The sequence below is a fragment of the Ammospiza caudacuta genome, chromosome 5, assembly GCF_027887145.1.
Source record: "Ammospiza caudacuta isolate bAmmCau1 chromosome 5, bAmmCau1.pri, whole genome shotgun sequence".
Lineage (NCBI taxonomy): Eukaryota > Metazoa > Chordata > Aves > Passeriformes > Passerellidae > Ammospiza > Ammospiza caudacuta.
The window spans coordinates 39597019-39617455 of record NC_080597.1 but is presented as its reverse complement, the minus strand read 5'-3'; the positions used below and the strand labels follow the sequence as shown (position 1 = coordinate 39617455).

General features: G+C 39.8%; 1 protein-coding gene across 5 annotated transcripts in view; it reads left to right on the top strand.

Moving 5' to 3' along the window:
* SYT1 (synaptotagmin 1) overlaps nucleotides 1-19409 on the top strand; it is a 333546-nt gene extending 314137 nt beyond the window's left edge. For all 5 annotated transcript variants that reach the window (XM_058805517.1, XM_058805520.1, XM_058805516.1 and 2 more), the window contains 2 exons: nucleotides 11886-12019; nucleotides 16298-19409. In XM_058805517.1, coding sequence (XP_058661500.1) covers nucleotides 11886-12019; nucleotides 16298-16504 — 341 coding nt within the window. In that variant the 3' untranslated portion in view covers nucleotides 16505-19409. The remainder of the gene's footprint in view (nucleotides 1-11885; nucleotides 12020-16297) is intronic.
* The last annotated feature ends 1028 nt before the right edge of the window (nucleotides 19410-20437 follow it).

Genomic DNA, 20437 nt, shown 5'->3' with positions numbered 1-20437 from the left:
AATTGAAAAAAACTTGGGCTTTCCTAAATTTTATTTCATTTTTCTTGCCTGTTTGATTCAACGCTCGACTTTTCAGTGGTTTGAAGTACCCACTGTTAATAAACGGATTTTTTTTCCCTTTAAAAAAAGTTCTCCAGGTAATAGTCTTATCAAACACACCAAATTTAGAAATGGCCTTTGTTGGTGACATACCAAAATCCAAAGGATTAAATTCCTCTACCAAGCAAGGTCTCTAAAAGGTTAATGTGGAGTTGGAAATTAATTTCATTCCAAATACAGAACAATAGTGTGCAGTGACATGACTTTGTGATAAGTATTTGTTAAAGCTAAATCCTCACTAAGCCCTGCAATTGTTTTCCTTTGTGCTAATGGCAAGCTAACCGAAGGCACTCCCTCTCTCTCCCCCTTTCTCTCCTGAAAGTATCAGAAAAGCAGGTTTATTGTTTGCTAAATGGGGCTTTTATTTAAACTTAAAATCTCAGTTCTCCTTAGTACATTCTTTTAAATGTTTGTGATCTTCATTTTTAACAGGAGAATGTTTTGTCTATCTGAAACCCACAAGTTTAATATCACTGCTTGCTGATTGCCATTTGTGGCATATACAGTAAACAGAAAGAATTTAAATTATTTCTTACTGCTGCTGAGTGAATGTCTTGACTGTCTTTGTTCAGAAGAAAAAAAAAAATCCTACTGTCACCTAGATACTGACTAATGCAGAGAAATGTTCAATGGGAGTTTCCAGGGGAAAGCTGAAGCCTGGGATTCCAGGGGAATTGATTGCTTCATTTTCATACCAGTGATTTTTAACAGGAGCTAGGTGCCTTTGAAAACAGACCTGTCTACAAATACTTGATATTTCTGAAAATCTATTCTAACTTTGGTGAGTGCAGCTTGAAAAGAGTACTGTTTTGTGAGCTTGGTTTTACTGAAATAATTTCTATTCGCTGTTTTACACGATGAGTACTACCTTGGCTTGGAAGCAGTGCCATCCACTTTTCCTTTACTATGATTTCTATTTATTGATTACAAATAAAAACAGTAGTTTCCCTCCTCTAGCATCCTCCTCCTCATCTAGTAACCAAAAAGACTCAGGCTTCTCTTTTCAAATACTCCTCCTTTCAATTCTGAAGATTCAAAGAGTTTCAGAAATTCATATATGCTTTTTGGATTCCTGGGTTATTTGATTTTGTTGCAGATCATGATGAACTGACTAGAATGCATCAAGATCTTGTTCAATGGAGTAGCAGGCAGAAATGTGCTGAGCTGCCCAGATTCAGTCTGGTTTGTCAGCAAAGCACTCTCCACCACTTTTGTACCAAATTGGCTATCTGCTGTAGAAATTTGTAGCAGGTATCTCAGCTGGAAACTATAATGTACCCTTGGATTTCTGAAAGGTTTTGTCACGTTTGACTGACTTTTAAACTGGAGTGGTGTAGAGTCAGTGGTGAACATGTCAGTCCAATATTCATTTGTGCCATTAACTGACTGGGGCAATTTGAAGAAGATTTTGGGGCATGAGCTATTGGTTGTATTAGAATTGCTTCCACCTTTCACCTAATGGCACCATTTTTCAAGTTGTCTGTCCTCTTGTCTTATAGCAGGACTAAAGTTCTCAGCAGCAGAGTGTTCTAATGCAGATGCTGTTGGCCTTGAACACTTGTTCTTTTCCTTGAATCTTAGCTCTTAAATAACTCCTCATTTTGTTCTTTCTTGTAACTTGTCTGGATTTAGAAAACAAAGTAAACACTTTGTTCTCCCAAGGAGTTCAGCACTTACATGACTCTTCAGTAAACATAATCTCAATGTTACTCTTGTATAAGTAAAAATTTGCCTTAAGTTTCAGGTCACTGCTTCTCATTATGTGTAATCGACAGGAATGTGAGCAGGCGTGCAGCCTCCCAGCCTTTCCTCTGCAAGTACTCAAGTTAAAAATCTGACCTTCAGGCTTCTAAAACCTGGGGGGTTTGGGGATTCTAAAAAATAGGTTTTCACTGAGCTGTCAAGTTTGAAAAACAGATGTAATTTAGCTGAACTCAGTTGAAATTGCTGATAAATTTAGCCTATCTTGTAACTTGTCATGATGGGAAGGCAAAGGTATTGCCCATCCCAATAAAATCTGCTTTTGATCTCTTTTTCCTTACTGTGGTTAAATTTAATCCAAAATAAAACAGGTTTTCCCAACAATATTGGGAAACATAATGCAGAATAGCCCTTTCCACTCCCTGAGCAGATGCATTTCTTGCCTTGCAGTGTTCTAGGAGTCTTCTCACTGCCAGGAAGCCCATCAGCTAAGCTTGTCCTTAGCCATGGCCCTGAGCAGGGAATAGGGAAAGGTTTCTTGTGGCCTCTGTATTAAAAGAGGTTCAAAAAATGAACTGTATTGTGTGTTGCCTTAGGTTTCATATATGGGATGGGTGGTCTGTGCATTGAGGCAGTAAAGAGTTAGATCCCCTAAGTCATGCTAAAATTAGGTGGCACAGATAGCCTATATGAATTCCCAAAATCCCACTTAAACACACACTGGATGTGTTGGGAGGCAGGAAAAGGAGGGGAAGGAGAGCTGTCAACTGTTTTCTCCAAATGATTCTGAATGCACATTTTGTAGGCTAAAAGCAAGACTGCATTCATGTACCTTCTTCCGTCCATTTATGGTTTTTTCCTTGAAGCTCAAATCCAACAGCAAAATAATGAAAACAAAATCAGAACTAGGATTTATATAAACTTCGTGGGTAGAAAAAGTACTGAGTATTATTTCAAGCTGAGACTGAGGACTGGGATGCTGATTAAATCCTTTTATACATGTAGCCACTGCTAAATGAAATGTAGTTTGAAAGTCTTTATATGCTCTTAAAATAAATATCAGTCTTGATAAAGCATAACTATGGTTGGTTTCTCAGCTGTGAAGAGTTCAGATCAGGCTGCTTTACCAGTAGACACTGATGTTGTAACACTATTTTTTCTATGCCTTCTTTACTGCAGCATTCCTGCAGTATTAGTTCTGTGCTATTTCTAGTTTCATGATCAGAATGAAAAAAAAGACATGTCTCCTTCACATTATCTGGGACTGAAAGCTTACCCAGATGAGAGAAGCTATTTACAAAGTGGCAGGGCTAGGTTTTTATTAAAAGCATCGAAATTATTTTGTGGTATAATGGCTTGCATTTTTCTGGTGACTCATTTGTATGATCTAAGGTAATTGGGTGTTTCCTACCCTTTCGATCATAGGTAGATAAAACTCCTTGCTGCTTTGCTTTTCTATTTTTTCTATCCTCTCCTTCTCCTCCCAGCTCACCTAATGTTATTTTGGCCTGTGAGGGTATGGATGCAATACAGGGACATAACTGGGTATGCTGCAGTTGAAGAAAATGTTCATGGTTAAGCAATGTGATAGTTAGTGGTTTTAACCTGAGACAGCCTTTATAACTGACTTTGCCTGGTTTTGAGTGTGTTGCTTCTAACCCTCTGTGGAAGAGTACAGATTATCCCTTAGTAGACTGTATTCACTTTTTTCCATGCAAAGACAATCACAACACAGTAGTGCCATGCTGACATTCAGTCAAGCTATAAAACCTTTCTGTGGCAATGTTGACTTGGAGAGTTTGGACTACAAATGTACATTCTTGCTACAGTAAATTGCTAATATGCTAGTTAGAGCAACTTTTGTTTTTAACAGACTTTCTCTGTGTTTCAGGGTTGAGGAATTCCTTGGAGTGAATACTGATACCCACTCAGATGTGGTTTTCTTTATTACCCAGTAATACTGGGATACCTGTCTGTTCTCAGTGAAGTTTGTGGTTATTTTGCCTCACAGGTGTAGGATTTGGGGCTTGGGGTCTTTGTGATGGGTGGGGTTCTGGGAGCAGGGAAATAATGAAAAGAGGCCTTCACTCAGCAGTGTGTGCCTCAGTGAGCTGGGGCAGCTCTGCCCCCAAACCAGCCCAGCTCTTGAGGGCTTCAAGGCGCTCTCTGACAGTCCTGTGCAGAACATCATTATGTACCCGAGCTCCTGTTGTTTTCAGCTAAGACATCCCACAAGAACTGCTTCTTAACTTGGCTTGTTTGGGGTGTTCTGTAACCTGTGCTTCTGATTCTCTCTTCACTCTTCTCCCTGTCCATGTGTATTCCCCCTTCCCTCCTCCCCAGTTCACTTGAGGACAGTCTTTCCAATCTCTCTAAGCCTCTGTGTATTATCATCTGGTATTTTCACTGCCATCAATTTTTTTTTTTCTCTCTACATCATCAAAAGGCATTACCTAAATTCTAACTCAGCAGTCTGCTGGAATTTGCTGCCTGAGGTATTGCCAGCTTGCTTTGGTTCCAGTCTGGATTCCTCTCCTGGAGAGTCTGCCTGTATCAGCAGCTCAAATTAATACATTCCCACTATTTGATATAAATACCTACTTCATCTCAGCTGCTGTTGTATTCTTCCTACTTGTATACAAGCATGGTATTGCAATATGCATATTTATGTCTTTATTTGTTATCTAGGATTGCAGGTGCCCTTCTCCACTATGTTAAAATTTTACAATGCCACGCTGTCTCTCCCCCCTCTCACTACATTTTAGCTTCATGAGCAGTCAGTTCCTCCCCTTTTGGTGCAAGAACAAGGGAACAAGGTTTACTGCTTTGATGCATGTAGTTTCCATGTAATCACATTTACAAGGTGCTTGGTTGGGTAGCGTTGCTTTTCCATAAGAGCATTCTGTGTTTACCCACAGCCAAAACTCAAGGTGCATTTTCCTGTTGGTTCAACCCACATTTGTTGTGCTTTATGAAACTGTTTGTTTTGCCAGTGTGTAACTGTGCTGAAATGAACCCCTTGGATACAACAGACAGATCAGCTGTCCTTGCTCTGGCAGTAAACTTAATCATAAACTCATAAGCACTAATTTGTGCTGATTTTAAATAAGACTTTTGGCTTTTCTTTTTCTTCTTCTTCTTTTTTTTTCCCTCCCATTTTCAGCTACTTTCCCCATCTGGCACTGTAACATTTGTTGTTATGTTCCAGTTGGAAGCACTGTGGGTGGAATTGCACACCCAAGGGCTGGCTGAATAGCCCTTAGGCCGCTGTGAACGTTTCTCTTTCCACTGTCAGCTCTACATGTTCAGCAACCTCAGTCTGGCATTCTTGGGTGAGGGAATCATTGACTGGCTGACAGTTTTACAGCACCTCCTTCTTCCCAAAGCTCCCTGCTTCTCTGAATTCAGCATTTCAGTAGCAACTTAATGTTCATGTAACTGCACACCAGTGAAGAGTTGTTATTTTGAGACTGCTTTGCTACATTCTCCATTTAATTCTCTTCATTCTAGGCAGGCTATTGTTACTTTTACAAATATCAACCTCTTCTTCCCCACTATAAAGGGATTCCTGGACTCCATTATTCCTATGAGAATCTGTCTAATATTACTGAGTATGAAATTTAAAATGTTTTCATTTATTAATTACCCAGTCTTACAGCATGTTTTTTTTAAAGATGCTGGTGGAAATATATAACCCAAAGTCATATAAGTTGTTCCACTGGAACATATGAGCCCAAGGGAGCCTGATGGGCATGTGCTTTGTGTGTGTGCCCTGGGTCTGGAGCACCTCTCTGTGGCACAGACAGACACTGGCAAGTGTGCTAGGAGCTTTTGAGGGTGAAACTGTGCACAGCTCTCATGGCCACTCTGACAGCCCCTCTGGACTGCCTGCAGCTTCTCAGCCCCATCCATGGCCAGTACCCTACTGGTGCTGGGACAGTCTCCACCACTCAATCCTCAGCCCCCTTAGTAAAAGGGATTTTAAAATGTGTTTTGCTGGGGTCAGGACTGGCATAGACACTGCACAGGAACCTACAAGAAATAACCTTTTGCTACTCACCTCTCAAGTCCTGGCTACTGATAAAGACTTGGCCCATAACATCAAGTAATATGCAGCCTGGTAGGGTTATGGAATGTGTGATGAGAGTAACAAAATATCAGCATTAGCTGAAGAGTGGACATTATGTAGCAAATCAACTTTTTTTAAAAGTCCTGTTTTTAAAGAAATCTAATTTTAAAAACCTTAGAAACCTTACAAACCATATAGTTTATGCCAAGAGAACTGTTTCCAATGTGAGAGTGTTTTCCAATATTTTTTTATTGGGACATCAACTGCTCCTTAAAAATAATGTCCTAACTTTAATTTGTTCATTTGTGGAGGAAGGTCAAAGGCCCAACAGCTTGTGTCAGTGAATTGAAACTATAATTTTTATGCAGTCTAGAAGGTATTTGGGCTTCTTCTTAGTCATTGTACCATTTATTGTTTTTCCCCCTCTGGCTTTTCTTCCCATTCAAAGCTTTCCATTAATATGAAAAAATACTAGCTGAGAAAATCCAGTATCACTCTAAACTCATTATTTCAGAGATTGTTTTTTTTATCCACTGTCATCCAAACAAGAATGAACAGAAGAGGAGAAGTCAGGGAAAATTATCCATGCCCTGGATGCCACAGACATTGTGTGAATTGTCCCTGTCCCTCGGGAGGAAGGGTTTATATGCCCACAGAGGGAGCATGTCCCATGGTTCTTGGGAAAAATCAGCAAATCTGTGGGAACTCCCAGCAAAGTTCTTCCTGTTTTGCTTTGCTCTTAGAGCCCTGCTGCTTTCCATAGCCCAGCTCTGGCCCGTGCTGCTGTTTCTCTGCAGAGGCACACAGGTGCTGCCAGCCTACATCCCAGATACAGTCTCTAGAGAAAATAAGGTTGTTTGCTGCATTAAATGGCTTTTCTCCCCACTGCCTGCCCAGAGAACTTCACCTGAAGCTTGTTTGCACAGAAGGGGAACAGGTTAAGGGTGCACTATTGACCCTGCTCCAGCTCTGGTCCAAGCCCCTGGCTCGGTCTTCCCTTGCTTTCCACCGTGCTGCTGCGTTGCAGGATGAGAGTGGCTCTTTAGCCTGGCACTAACAATGCACCCTGCATGTCACCTTTGTCCTAACTGCATTTGCACAGCTATTTGCAAAGCTGCATTTCCAAACCTCATTTTCTTTACTTCTTGAATCAATTTCCAAGCTCTTCATTAATTCATTCTGCTTCCTGGAATGGAAACTCCACTGTCTGCTGACACTTTTGCTCTAAATGTCAGTGATGTTGAGCTTTGGCAGGGATTGTGCATAAATTTTCTTCTGATGGGAAAAAACACGTGCTAATGAGCACCCAGTTATCCTGAACTTTTTGAGGACAAAAATACAGCTGGAGGCAGTTCTGGCACCGTAGTTCTTCAACATTTCTGCATTTTAGTTGAGAACATTTTATTACAGTGTTTTGTCATATGAAAGTATTCAGGTGTATCTATGACTAGTTTGTTCTGGCTCATGTTTTTTCCTGTTAATCATGTTAGGCTTTCTCAAAGCTTGTAGAGGGTTTTCTCTGATCTCTCTGCACAGACCTGGATGGGATTTTTTTTCTTTAAACCATTAAGCTCCTCCTGCCCACAGCCTTGGGACTGTAACTGCACACACAATCAATTTCAGTGCTATCTCTGACATTTTCCAAATTTATCAACTTCTAGATGCTTTACTTTTCATATTATCATTAGGTTGCAGAAACCTCCGTGTTATTTTTAAAAAGGTGGGCACTGTCCTTCTGTTTGCATTCAGAATAAGCCATTGTAATAAAACCATTCCAAGGTATGTTGTTGATTCTTTTTTTCTGAAGATCCATAGAAATGGAAATTTACATGCTGAATTTTCTCCTACCTATGTGGAAAATTATTTTTCATTAGCTACTTACCCCTCTAACATTTTTCATCCTGAAAGCAGTCATTCTCAAGTTCTACCTTTTCCTGACATACTGTCTTCTGCCACAATTCTCTTGAGTTGCGGTGCTTTTTACTTTTAAGGTTTTCTTTTGTAAAATCTCTTAACCAACTAAGTGCATCTTGTCTACAACATGTCTGTAACTAGTCATTGTTTTAAGAGAGATCCAGTTGTGTATGTGTATATATAAATATCTATATATATATGCCTCGTGGTCCAGATTACTGTAGAAATCTTGGTATGGGACAATCGACGTACCATGTCGATTACTTATTAAATAAGGTATTGGCATCATATTGCAAACATCAGGAAAACAAAATGTTTCAGCTGGTCCTCTCCATGCTTTAAAAGCAGTTCACCTAGCCTCCATTGAGACATTACTGTGAGATCCACAATGCACAATTAATTGTGAACTGTACATCTTTTTAGCATTCCTGGGTAGACTGTTAATGAGGGAATAAATAGCACAATTTTAATTAGTCCCATACACTGGTTAAAATGGGTTATTAAGCAAGGGACACAAAGCTATTCTGTCTCCTTCAGCAGAGGGACATCTGGGTGCAACATCTTTTCTTCCAGATAGATGAGTGTGATCCATCCAGAGATACCTGGGGATGTAAGATACCTGTTTATTTGAAAGGAATCAAACCAGCTAAAAATACAGTGATGTTTACCCATGGAGAGAAATTAATATTCTGGGGTGCAATCTATTTAACTAAAGATAGATATTGACTCTGGAATGAGATAACTATCCAGGGTACATAAAGAGAAATACTTATTTTCATTGGCATTGCCCTTTATGACCAGGCTAGGCATTTAACAGGCAATTTGTCATTGCGGGGCTGTAATATCAGTTCTGTCATCCTTACTAGTCTCAGTTCTTCGGTGAGACTATTTACATGTTAAAGTATTACTCAGAATGACTAATGGGGCCAGCACTGAGGTTATGTTGCAAGTAGAGAGGAAAGACGTTTCCATTAGCTCTAAACCTTATCTCACAAAAATCACTGGAGACTGGCACTTCCCAGAGGTTCTGCTTTCTCTTGATTATCATCCCTTCTTCCACTAATTGATTCCAAGCAGTTCAGCTTCTGTTACTTAGTGGAAGAGAATTTGTCTCTTTCAGAGATTTATTCATGAAGTCACAAGAAAGTGTGTGCTTCGGTATCAGGTTTTTTGTGCAGATTACTGGGGAATTGAGGGAGTTAATGCTGTGGAACACAGGAGAATGTAACTTAAGATTACATTCCGTGCTGGAGGGGCTCATGTATGGGACACAGAAGGATGAGGAGAGAGGAGAATTAGGATCAGGATACTTCAAAAACAAGGAAGTGGATATACCATCTAATGAGGATAAACTCAGGCAAAATCTCTAATGGCCCACTTACTTGAGCTGGGCACCCTGTTCTGATTTTAAATGTTTGTGATGGCTAAACTTATATAATACTTTCCTGTGAAACAAGAAAAGAAGGAACATGGTTTCAGTTAAGTTCTGTTTGGATTAGCATGACAATTCTACCCTCAGATGAAAGAAAATGGGATTATTTTACTGTGTTATGCCCCATTCTGTGCTCCACTTGGTACCTCTGCTACTCAGTTCTGCACTACAGTGGCACCACTGGGTCTTTCCACTAAACAACTGGCATTTGAGCCTGACTCAACTCCCCAGACTGACAAACAGAAGAAACTGATCAGAACATGAAAAAGAAACCACAGAAATGTGTCTTGTGGGTCTTGTCCCATAGCTGTGAGTTGTCTAGGCTAGGTTTTGTTCTAATGCAAGCATGAAGATAGAAACTATAGAAAGTCAGTAGAAGCAAATAATTTAAATTAATGTACTCACAGATGTAGAAGCATTCAGATACATTGATTTCTAGTTTAAAAATATTCTTCTCCAAAACATGGATTTTGTTATCAATATAGGAATATTTCTGCATCCCTTTAAAAATCTTACTGTACAATTCCTTAAGGACATACGAATAATCATCAAATCTGTGTATATTGTCTGTGCAAAGGCACAGATCAGCAAAGAATTGGCTTATATCACTTGCATTTATTTTAATAAATTATTCCATTCCAATACCTTTAATAATAATATATTACTGTACTGTTTAGCCTTCCAGTCTAGTGACTCAAATTATATTTTTACAGCATCTTACCTCATTCTCATTTCTTAACACTTTACCACTGACTTATTGACTACTAAACTTTCTTAGTATGTATTAGGTATACCTAAACCTGCATTTTGAAGTTAGCACAGTTTTGCATTCTCCATGGAACATTAGGGAAAGTGATGAGCTTTTCTGAAGTACCAGCTAATGCTGAAGAATTCCAGATTTGCCTCCTTTCCATCTTCAAAACCCTGTGTGCAGTGATGTTGAACTCAGTATTAAAAAAGAAATAGACCTCTGTTGGCTTTTTGCTAGCATTTTGCTCTTCACATGATACTCCTTGATTCATGAATTGTGCAGCCACAAGGAACCCTCACAATCCCATCTTGCCTGAAGCATAAACCTACCCTGATTTAATTTCTGTTTGAACTTTGAGTCTTTTGAGGGAGAAGGAGTCTTAACCCTCTGTAACAGAGAGTTCACCACTGAAGAAGCTACTCCAGCTGTTTCCATCTTATTTCTAAAATATGTGCCTATTCCTAAGTTAGAATTTTCCTAATTCCTTCTCACAGCCATTGGATCTTTTTGTACCCTTGTCTGCCGTCTTGAAGAATCTGCTACCAAAATTAGGTTTCCTTCAGAGGAACTGTAGACTGTGATCAAATGACTCCAGTAGCTTAATTGTCCTGAGCACCCAGATCTTCCAGAGAAAGGCATGTTTTGACTGTAGAAGAGTGTAATTACTCTTCCAAAAATTAATTTAATTGCAGAATCATAAAGCATGGTCTGCTCATATTAAGTGCAGTATTCATTTATCCTTATTCTGTTGCCCAGCCTTTTCCCAGGAGGGGAAGCAGAAGCCCTCTCCTTTAATATTTTGCGTCATTCAGGCTCCCTTATTTATGCTGCAGGTGACTCGTGTCTGGCAGGCATTTTAGATACCTCCTACTAGCTCACTCAAGGGAAGCTTGCCTTGATCTACATCAAAGTTCAGCTGCCTAAAGCCAGAGAGGTACCTACCCAAATTTTGGTGACAGTACCATACAGGTTGTTGAAACATATGAGTTTGAGATTCGTCAAATGTTGCTTTGTGGTAAGGCTAAACAGAAAAATAGCTGAACTCAGTGAGGGTACTTGTAATTACCAGCTTCATGGAAGAATGTTAGCTCACTCTCCAGACAGGCACATGGTTCTAGTGATGGATTGAGGACTCACAGTGCTATTCTTTTAAAGCAGGCAAAGCCTCCATTGAAATTTCATCACTGAGATACCTCATCAGTGTAATGTGCAGGAAGTGTTTGCTCGCACAAGGAACACCTGATTAGGTACCAAATGAGTTCTGTTCCTTTGCCACCAGAAGCTGTTTGAAATGACAGTGGGAATTCAACAGAGAATGGCAAAGCCAGTCTGTAATTTATAGCAGCCCCGTGGCCCCCATGGGCTCTGGCTGTGTGCAGCACTGAGGCAGGGGCTGCTGGTGAAGGGACAGAGTCCTTTCCTGCCAGGCACTGCTGGACCCTGTCAGTCACAGCTCACCAGGGAGGGCAGGGGACAGGAAAACCACGGCACAGCCCCTGCCCAAGGAGTGATGGGAACAGTTGCCAGGTGGCTGTAGAGCATCCAGCTCTGTACCTGCTGTGTGCATTTGGCAGCACTCACCTGTCCTGGGAAAGCCACCCCACAACCATTGCTGAGAAATGCTTGCAGGATGGTTAATAAGCTGTGAAACGAAGTTAGGTGGAATTTACTCCACCTTCATGATGTTAAGGAGATAAGGCAATAAATACTTTGTACCCTTTCCCATCAGGAACACTTCACACTCCTACAGGAGTTCTTCTATAGTAGAAATTAAGAACTTGTTTAAATATGAGCTTTGGATGTTGTATGTTTGTTTTTGCTTTTTTTTCTTAATCTACTCCTACATCTATGGGATTAAAATTTGTGGAAAACACACTGAACTCTCCTTCTTAGCTCTATCTCTTCTCTTCAATGCTTAGATCCCTATGTGAAGATCCATCTGATGCAGAATGGTAAGAGGCTGAAGAAGAAAAAGACTACAATTAAAAAGAACACTCTGAATCCCTACTACAACGAGTCTTTCAGCTTTGAAGTACCATTCGAGCAAATTCAGGTAATGTCAAACAGTGTTTTGTCTTCCTCTGCATTCCATTTCTCAGCCCTCATAAATATTTAACAGGAATCTTGTTAATTATCACATGTGCATGCCTTCATTAGCACCTAGGTGCCAGCCCTGTGCTACATTAGATGAGTGTGACTGCTTCAAGAGGGAAATGATAAAATATGAAGTACTTAGGAAGCTTTGATTCATCAGTGAGAAATGGATAACTGACATTTTCTGTTAACAGAAATGGATTTGGGGGAAAAAAATCCACAGGGAGATAGTGAAGGAATGTGCTAGCAAAAAGGTGTAGGGATAAAAGAGAAGCCATATATAACATTTTTCCCTAAATTACTTAAAATAATACATTGGCATTATCAGATAAATTTGTGTTCCTTATGCATTTATTTGCCCTGTTTTATGAAAGCACTGCAGCAGCCCTTTAAAGTAAAACACCTAATTCATACCCAGCTTTTTTTCAAGAATTATTCATTACATTTTGAAAAGTTTCAGTGATTCCTATGTCCCTTGGAAAAAGGCATTTGAGAATCTCAGGGGTCAGTACTGCAGCACCTGTTCTCTCAGTGCCTCAGGAGAGCTCCAGCAGTTGTCCAGATGCTACTCTCAGAGCTCAGTACCTAAAATTAAGGGTCTCAGAAGTCAGCACAGTGAGATGGGAGTCACCTACAGCAGTAATGGGAAATACCAGGACAAAGCATTGTGTAATTTTTTTCAGGGACTCAGTTGCCTATCTTTGAGCTACTGGGAGGCAAACCATCTCTCATGAGAGAGAATTAACTTTTTTTGATGTTAACTGTCTTTTATCTCAAGAGAGAAGTGTTTTTTTAACCATCTCAGGAGGCATGTGGGAAAAGAGCTGCATGCTGGCTTCCCACCTGGCCACAGAGCCCCAGGGCTGTGGAGATGTTAGGCAATAAAACAGCTTTTCTGGGTGGAGCTGAGTGGGGAAAGGGTCCTGTCAGGGGCCTCCCAATTTGAATGACTGTAATTTAAAGCATCTGGGAATACATCCTTCTGTGGATTGTAAGAGAGGTTATGGTATAAATTAGGTTCCATGCTTTTAAACTTGTAGTTTAAAAGTTTGAATGTGTTTAAATTGCTTGGACAAAACTTGGAGCCCTCTCTTCATTAGATGAGAGCATGGTTTGGGTTTTCACATTGTGTTTCTTGGATTTTGATAGCAACTGGGCTGGAGAGAAGCCCAGGAGCCAAGGCCTACCTTTCAAGTATCTTGTATTGAAAGGTATTGACTTGGTACTAACAAAAATAATAAAACTAGACAAGGTGAAGCATGGGCACAATGACTTGGATGCATGACTAGTTCATTTAGAACTTCTTCATGTACTACTGCATGTACAGGTGTCTGTGGATTCTAGGAATCAAAAAGTGGGAAATCCAGTCGGTGCTAATTTCTCTTGATTTTAATGAAAGCTGGTCTGTGTGCTTTTGGAAGATTTCACAACAAGGATCAAAGAGGCAAAAAGAGGTGAATCAAATCAAGTGGCAGTTTAGGCAGTGAGTATCTTGATTTCAAATAGGGATAGGATTGAAGAGCTGGAATGGTTACCTCCAACTTAACCCTGGCAAAACTTTGGCATGGTAGGGCGCATTTTTTTGTACTTGACCATTTTGCCTTCTAATTCAAAGTCATTTTTTGAGGTGCATGTAGTTTATTTTAAAAGTACTGTGGTTTAGAGGTTTAAATTTTTGTCTTCCTTTTTTTTTTTTTTTTAATAAGTTTATTAGAATTACCTTTTAGCTATCTCTTGACCATATAGCCCCAGTTTTAAATCTGCAATTATGGACTTGGGTCATTTGCCAATGTATTTTGAGTTAGTTATAAAAGACTACATTTAGACTACTTCATGATGGATATTGAAGTGATTTCAGCATTAGAAAAACTCATTTAAAATGTTATTTAGACTTACTATGGTAGGAATCACTGTGACCTGTGCTATTCATATAAAGTCATTAAGCAAACTTTCACTGTTAAAAAATAATGGTTATACAAGTTTTTTGATTGTTGGAGAATGAAGAGGTGATGGAGGGAAAGCAGGTCAATGGCAATACATCTGTGTAATTTTAAAGAAGACAAACATTAACATTTCTAACAATTTTACAGTGACTGTGGATTCTGGCTATTAGGAGAAAGAAAGTCATGTCTTCAAGGGTAATGGGAGAGCACCACAGGGAAGTCAAATCCTCTTGCTGCTGGCAGACCAGGCTCATGTTTTGCCACATGCAGAGCAGACTGCCTCTGCAGGCAGCGGTGTCTCCGGGCCCTCTCAGTCCAAAGGGCTTAATCACACCGTGGAAACTGCTAATCCAAGTGTTTATTAGGAGAGGCAGTTCTTTCTACTGGCACCTCTTGGGTTTTGCCATGCAGCTGCTCCTTTAATATGTGGTACAAAGGCAAAGGGATGCTCGCATTTCTCTGTAGGGTTTAGTGCAGAGATCATGAGGGGAGAATCATCTCCAAGTTAATTATCTGAGCTGGCTGTTCTTTACATCTTTGTAGAGCAAGGAAAAGGGTCCTTCATTTACAGTGCTCATTTTTATTCTTATGATTAACATTAAAAAAAAAAAAAAAAAGTAATAACTATCCCTAAGCTTCTAGGTAGAGCAGGCAAGCTTTTTTTTGTAGTGCAAAAAAATAGTCTCATGCTTACTTTTTGTATCTGTGAATGTACCATGAATCTAAAACATAAGTGTTCATTTGGGGAGGTACCATTAGAAGTGAGTGTATTGCAAACAGCAACACTGAAATGTAATTCTGGCAGCTAGAAATACTTCAGAATATTGCCTTTTATCGTGAGTGCTCTGGGGAGGGAAAATCTTGAGTTTGATGTATACTTTTGTCATCAGCAACTATATAAATACTTAAGTGCCTGCTGAAATCATCCCTTTCTCTGGCTCAGTGAGCTGTTATAATCCTGTAAGGAAATGGACTCTATAAAATAAACCTCATGACCCTGGTCTTGCTACTTCTAAAAGGTAATCCTATTACAAGCCCTGAAATTAATCCTTCTAGTAAGAGATGCAGATTATAGATATATTTAAAGCTTTAAATTTAAAATCCTAATTCTAGAGAATAGAGGATTTTTCTGGAAATATGTTTCAGGGCATTCTTCCTTCTATTCAGGAAGCTGACACTGTAATCAGGAAAAGAACTGTATGCTCATCATTAAAAATAAACCCATATAAGGACAAGTGTTTTGTAAAATAAGAATGAAAGTCTCAAGTGGTGTTGCAGGAGACCACTCCACTGAAGAAATAGCTGTTTATGCTCTTCTGACAATTATTAAAGACCTTAAAGAAAGGAATTGTGTGCATCTGCACACAACTCCAAACATAAATGCCTGGCTCAAACACCTCCCAGTGTTCCCCAGCCCAAATGGATGGAAAATTGTCTTTGAGCTGTGACAGATGGGCTCACACAGACCATGTGGGACCTGTTTAACCCTGTTTGCCAGAGGTCACCATTCCTACAGAAGTGGCACTCCAGCATCAGCTCAGTCGTAGGCTGTGCCAGTGTCAGAGCCCTGAGACTCCAGGGGTTTATACATCCATTCCAGCTCCCTCGAGCAGCCAGCCTGTTTCCTAGATTTCTCTGTAAATACACAGAATATACACAGTGTACACACATGCTTGTACATGTGCACAAGTGCACACACATGTGCATAGAGATGAGAACACACACACACACGTGTGTGTGTGTGTGTGTGTGTGTGTGTGTGTGTGTGTGTGTGTGTGTGTGTATGTGTATAGTAGCCATAAGGGCTGTCTTCTGAATTTTTCTGGAAATACCTGACTAGCCTACTGGATGGATGGGTAAGAGTTGCTAAGAGGTAGAAAAGCAGCTAACAGAATGGAGTACAGCATTGCAAACATAGAGCCATTTCTGAACTTTAGTTGTTGACTTATTTACTTAAAAAATAAGAGTGTGTAAAATTGCACAACTTTTGAATTAACTCACCTGTAAGTTGTTAATCTGTTAAAGGAAAAACAATCAGCCTCAATTTCCATATTAATCTATTCAATGTAAAGGGGCAAGTTTCAAGCTAACAGGGAGATGGTAAACCTGATTTTATTTGGAAGGCTCACAAGAAGCAAAACCAAAATTTTGAATTTTCCCCTCATAGGGGAATCTACTCCAGCTGTCACACACTTCTCCCTTCATGACTCCTCCATGGCTGGCTGTCCCCACATTCATCCCTGCCAACCTTCCCTTCCAGTCATGCTCACTGCTTTTCCTGTGTCTCATTACAGAAAGTGCAAATTGTTGTGACTGTTTTGGACTATGACAAGATTGGCAAGAACGATGCCATCGGGAAGGTGTTTGTGGGCTACAACAGCACCGGCGCGGAGCTGCGGCACTGGTCGGACATGCTGGCCAACCCCCGGCGGCCCATCGCGCAGTGGCACACCCTACAGCCCGAGGAGGAGGTCGATGCCATGCTGGCAGTCAAGAAGTAAATTAAATTGAGTTAAGTTAAATTAAATTAAATTATTAAGAAGAAAAAGAAAAAGACGAAGAAGCCTTTCTGCATTTGCCCACATAGTGCTCTTTAGCCAGTATCTGTAAATACCTCAGTAATATGGGTCCTTTCATTTCTAGCCATGTGTTCCCAACACAGATCAGTTGTACTTTAAAATTCCCATTTTAATTTGCACAAATTTAAATGTAGAGAGCCTTTCAAAGGCGCTTCATTTCACCACTGCCCGCACCAGATCTACTCTTCTTTTAAGCAATATGATGTGTAGATAGAGCATGACAGAAATTATTTATTGTATCACACAGTTGTATATATACATCAGTATGCTGAGAATTTATTTCTAGTTTGTGTATTTGTATGTTGTAAGCGTTTCCTAATCTGTGTATATCTAGATGTTTTTAATAAGATGTTCTATTTTAAATTATGTAAATTGACTGAGATATAGGAGAGCTGATACTATATTATAGGGTAACTATTGTATCGTCTGCATTCCAGAAAAAAAATCCAACTTGTAAGGCACTAGTAGTGTTACACTGACATCTTAAAGGACAACTTAAATCTGAGCTTTCAACTGGACCATCCTAATAGCACACTTCACGTCCACAGTGAATCTTGGAGGGGCAAGTCCAATTGGGTAGACTTCTTTCACAGGCAACTTAGCATGATCTGAGCAGTTCCATGGCTAACCTCATGGAGACGTAGCCAGAAGCCAGGATATAATTTTTTTGTATATATTCCAAAGCAAACACATAACAGACTGAAATGGCTTTAGATTCAAAGCTGAGGAAGCAGTTCCACAGGAGGCAACAATTTCATCTAACATACGAAGACAGACCACTGCAGAAGTGCAGGGAGGGGGAAGAGGGAAATGCAGCAGTAGTAAAATGCTGCCATGAAAACAAGAGTAGCTCTCCATTTTCACCTTTATACAAAATTTGCATACTGTGAATTCCATCCACAATTTCACATTATAATGAGTTTGCACATTAGACTTTGTAACAAAATATTTTATGATACTAACTCAGATTAGAAGGAATGCAGAATATTTTTTAGACACAGCCGTGTGAGTTTATTATACAAAATAGTTTCATGGTAGACAGACAGTATTGTAATCCCATCAGAAGATGACAAAATTTAGCCATAGTTCTAAATGCACTTCAAAGTAAGCCAAAAGAGAACAGCTAGTGACCTTTTATATACTATTTATACTTAAGTTTTAATTTGTCCTTTAAAAAAAAGTGAAAACAAAGAACAAGTTCTAGAAAACTGAAGCAACCTCTTCTGTATACTAGATGCTCGTTTCAGGAGGAGTTTTTAAATGTTTTAAATGTTATTATGTAGTAAATGGCACTATTATGAAGCTATTAGTCATTCCATAAGAGTCTTGAAAGACTGCTCTGTGTATCACTGTGACTGCCGTGTGTGCTTAGAAATGTAGTTTTCTCAGTGGATAGCAACCAATTTATTCCGTAGTGATATTGTAATAATACTGCCATTCCCTTCTACTGCACTGCCGAAGGAACGCATAGCACAAGCAGTTCCAGTTGTTACGGACCAATGTAGAACTGGAGAGCTATGCAGGGGACGAGGATGCTCTAGAGAATGGGTTGACCACGCAGCATTTTGTCGAGCCCTGTGCAATACTCTACGTTTCCAAGCGCCCTCGCCCCTGCTGCTTTCCCGTAGAGTCATCTCACAGCTCCCCAGCATGGCACCTCCGCTGTACCATCTCATCAAGGCATTCAGGGCATCACCTCTAGCTCATGCACCGTCCTGGGAGGCCCCTCGCTTATCTTTCCAAGCTGTGAATATATTTATAATGCTTTTGAAGAGTTCATTATTTTCAGCAATGCAAATTACCCTAGAAATGTGGAAATGCTATTGCTTTTGGAGGGAGGCATGAGAGTTAACCATTAATGTTCTTATCAGTCTTCTGTGTCTAACAAAGATGAATGTAATCGGAGAACTGTGCGCTGCAAACTGAATTCCACAGCCTCTCTCAAGGCTCTGCCTCTGGGAGAGGTGTGACGGTCTCAGAGGTCAGTGCAGGGATGGCCAAGCATCCCTGTTTTTTAGTACTTTGAGTGTAAAAGCGGCAGCAAAGTACTGGGAGGAGAATAAAAGCCTGCATCTCTCCCCACCTCCAAAAGTGAGAATAGCAAGATCCATTTTCTTTCTTTTTTACATGAAACATAGAAAAAACACAAGCGAGACATTTTCTGATAGAAACAGGCACATACATGCAAAGCATCAAGCTGGAATATTTAAAAATCTTATCCTTAAGGACCAAACCCCACCAAAGAGAAGAAATAGACAGTCAGCTTTCCAGCCTAAGAGCTTCATGGTCTCCAGCTTTCAGTTACTCATTCAGGATAGCTGCAGGTTCAAAGTGCCAGGACTGACTTACTGTATTAAAGTATTCTTAATGCTTTCTCTTCCTACACTGCCAGACTGAACGTCACCCTAGAACTGGTTTGTAAGGTACAATGATTCTCAGAGACTGAACCTGCCATGTGACCAAGATGACATTTTTCATCCTCAAAGAAGCCACATGTACCTTTCTGACAAAGCTGTGTGAAGTATTAGAATCTGATGCTGTAGAAAGATCCTAGTTGCCTTTGTGTATATTTACTGCCTGCTTGAGTGTTTCTCTGTGTGGGTTTTCTCTGTATCTTGTAGAAATGTTTGGGGTGTTTTATCCTGCCATATCGCTCGTGGCCCGCGAGCTGACAACTTTAGCCGTATTTTACCTTCATTTTTGATGAGGTGGTTTATATTTTGTTTCACTTTGTGTAGTGACTCCCCACAGTAGAGTTTTCCAATTGTCGTTAAAATAACATACATATTACACAGATATTCAATAAAAATGTTTTATTTCCTGTTGATGTTCTGGCATTTCTCTTTTGATCTAAAATTTTGAAAAGACAATTCACTCCAGGATTTTCACACAATCACATACTTTGAAGTGTCACAAGTGAAATAGCACAGCACGTTTCGAGGGGCTGTGAAAAGCTGCTTTCATCAGTAAGACAGTCACAGCCAGCAGCGCTACAGTAGATGAATTCTCCACCTCTGTTGCAGATGAAGCACTATTACCTTGTTTACCCAGGAGCCTGATTATTTGCCTCAAAAACCATCATGCTCTATCAAAACATGACCATGACAAAAACTCCCAAGTAGTTGCCTGCACGTCAGTATTCTTCCAGACAATTGTGCTAAAGCTGTGGTTGAAGTTTTCCTTCAGAGGAGATGGTATATTTTAACCTACATCCAAGTGCTACTTCTAAGATGACTATAAAATTAAACCTCTTATAGACTAAAGATCATTAAATAAGTGTTCAAACTATGGGGGAAAGGGGCAGCAGGGAGAAGGTATTGCAGGTTCAATCTGCACCGGCCATTCTTGCAGCTCTTAAGAATACCAAGAAGACATCTCTGTCAATCAAAGCCAGTTCTTTCAACAGAGTAATCACTTAAAAGTCAGTCATTACAACTAATGTAAGGAAAAACACTTCATATAATAGCTGTTATACTAAGCAGCGATAGCAGCAAAATTACCAATTTTATTCAGCTCATTTAACCCCTAATCAACTGTCAAGAAAAACATTCTTCCCAACTGTCAGACTGTTACCAAAGCAAAGTATCTGTCTCTCCTTCACTTTTCACATCATGAGTCAATGAAAGTTAATTGCCTGTTAGTTATGCAAAGCAAAAAATTAAAACAGTTTATTTTTGATTACTCTAACAGCCCTTTTATTTATTTAGGCTTTAACATTTCCACTCCAGGCTGCCAGTTCAGTTTTACACAGTGACCTGCTTTTCGGAACATGAACATACCAAATGTACATCCAGCCCAAATTTTCAGTATCCGTTCAAGCACTGTTGCTCATCCAGGCATTGAAGAAAGTATGAA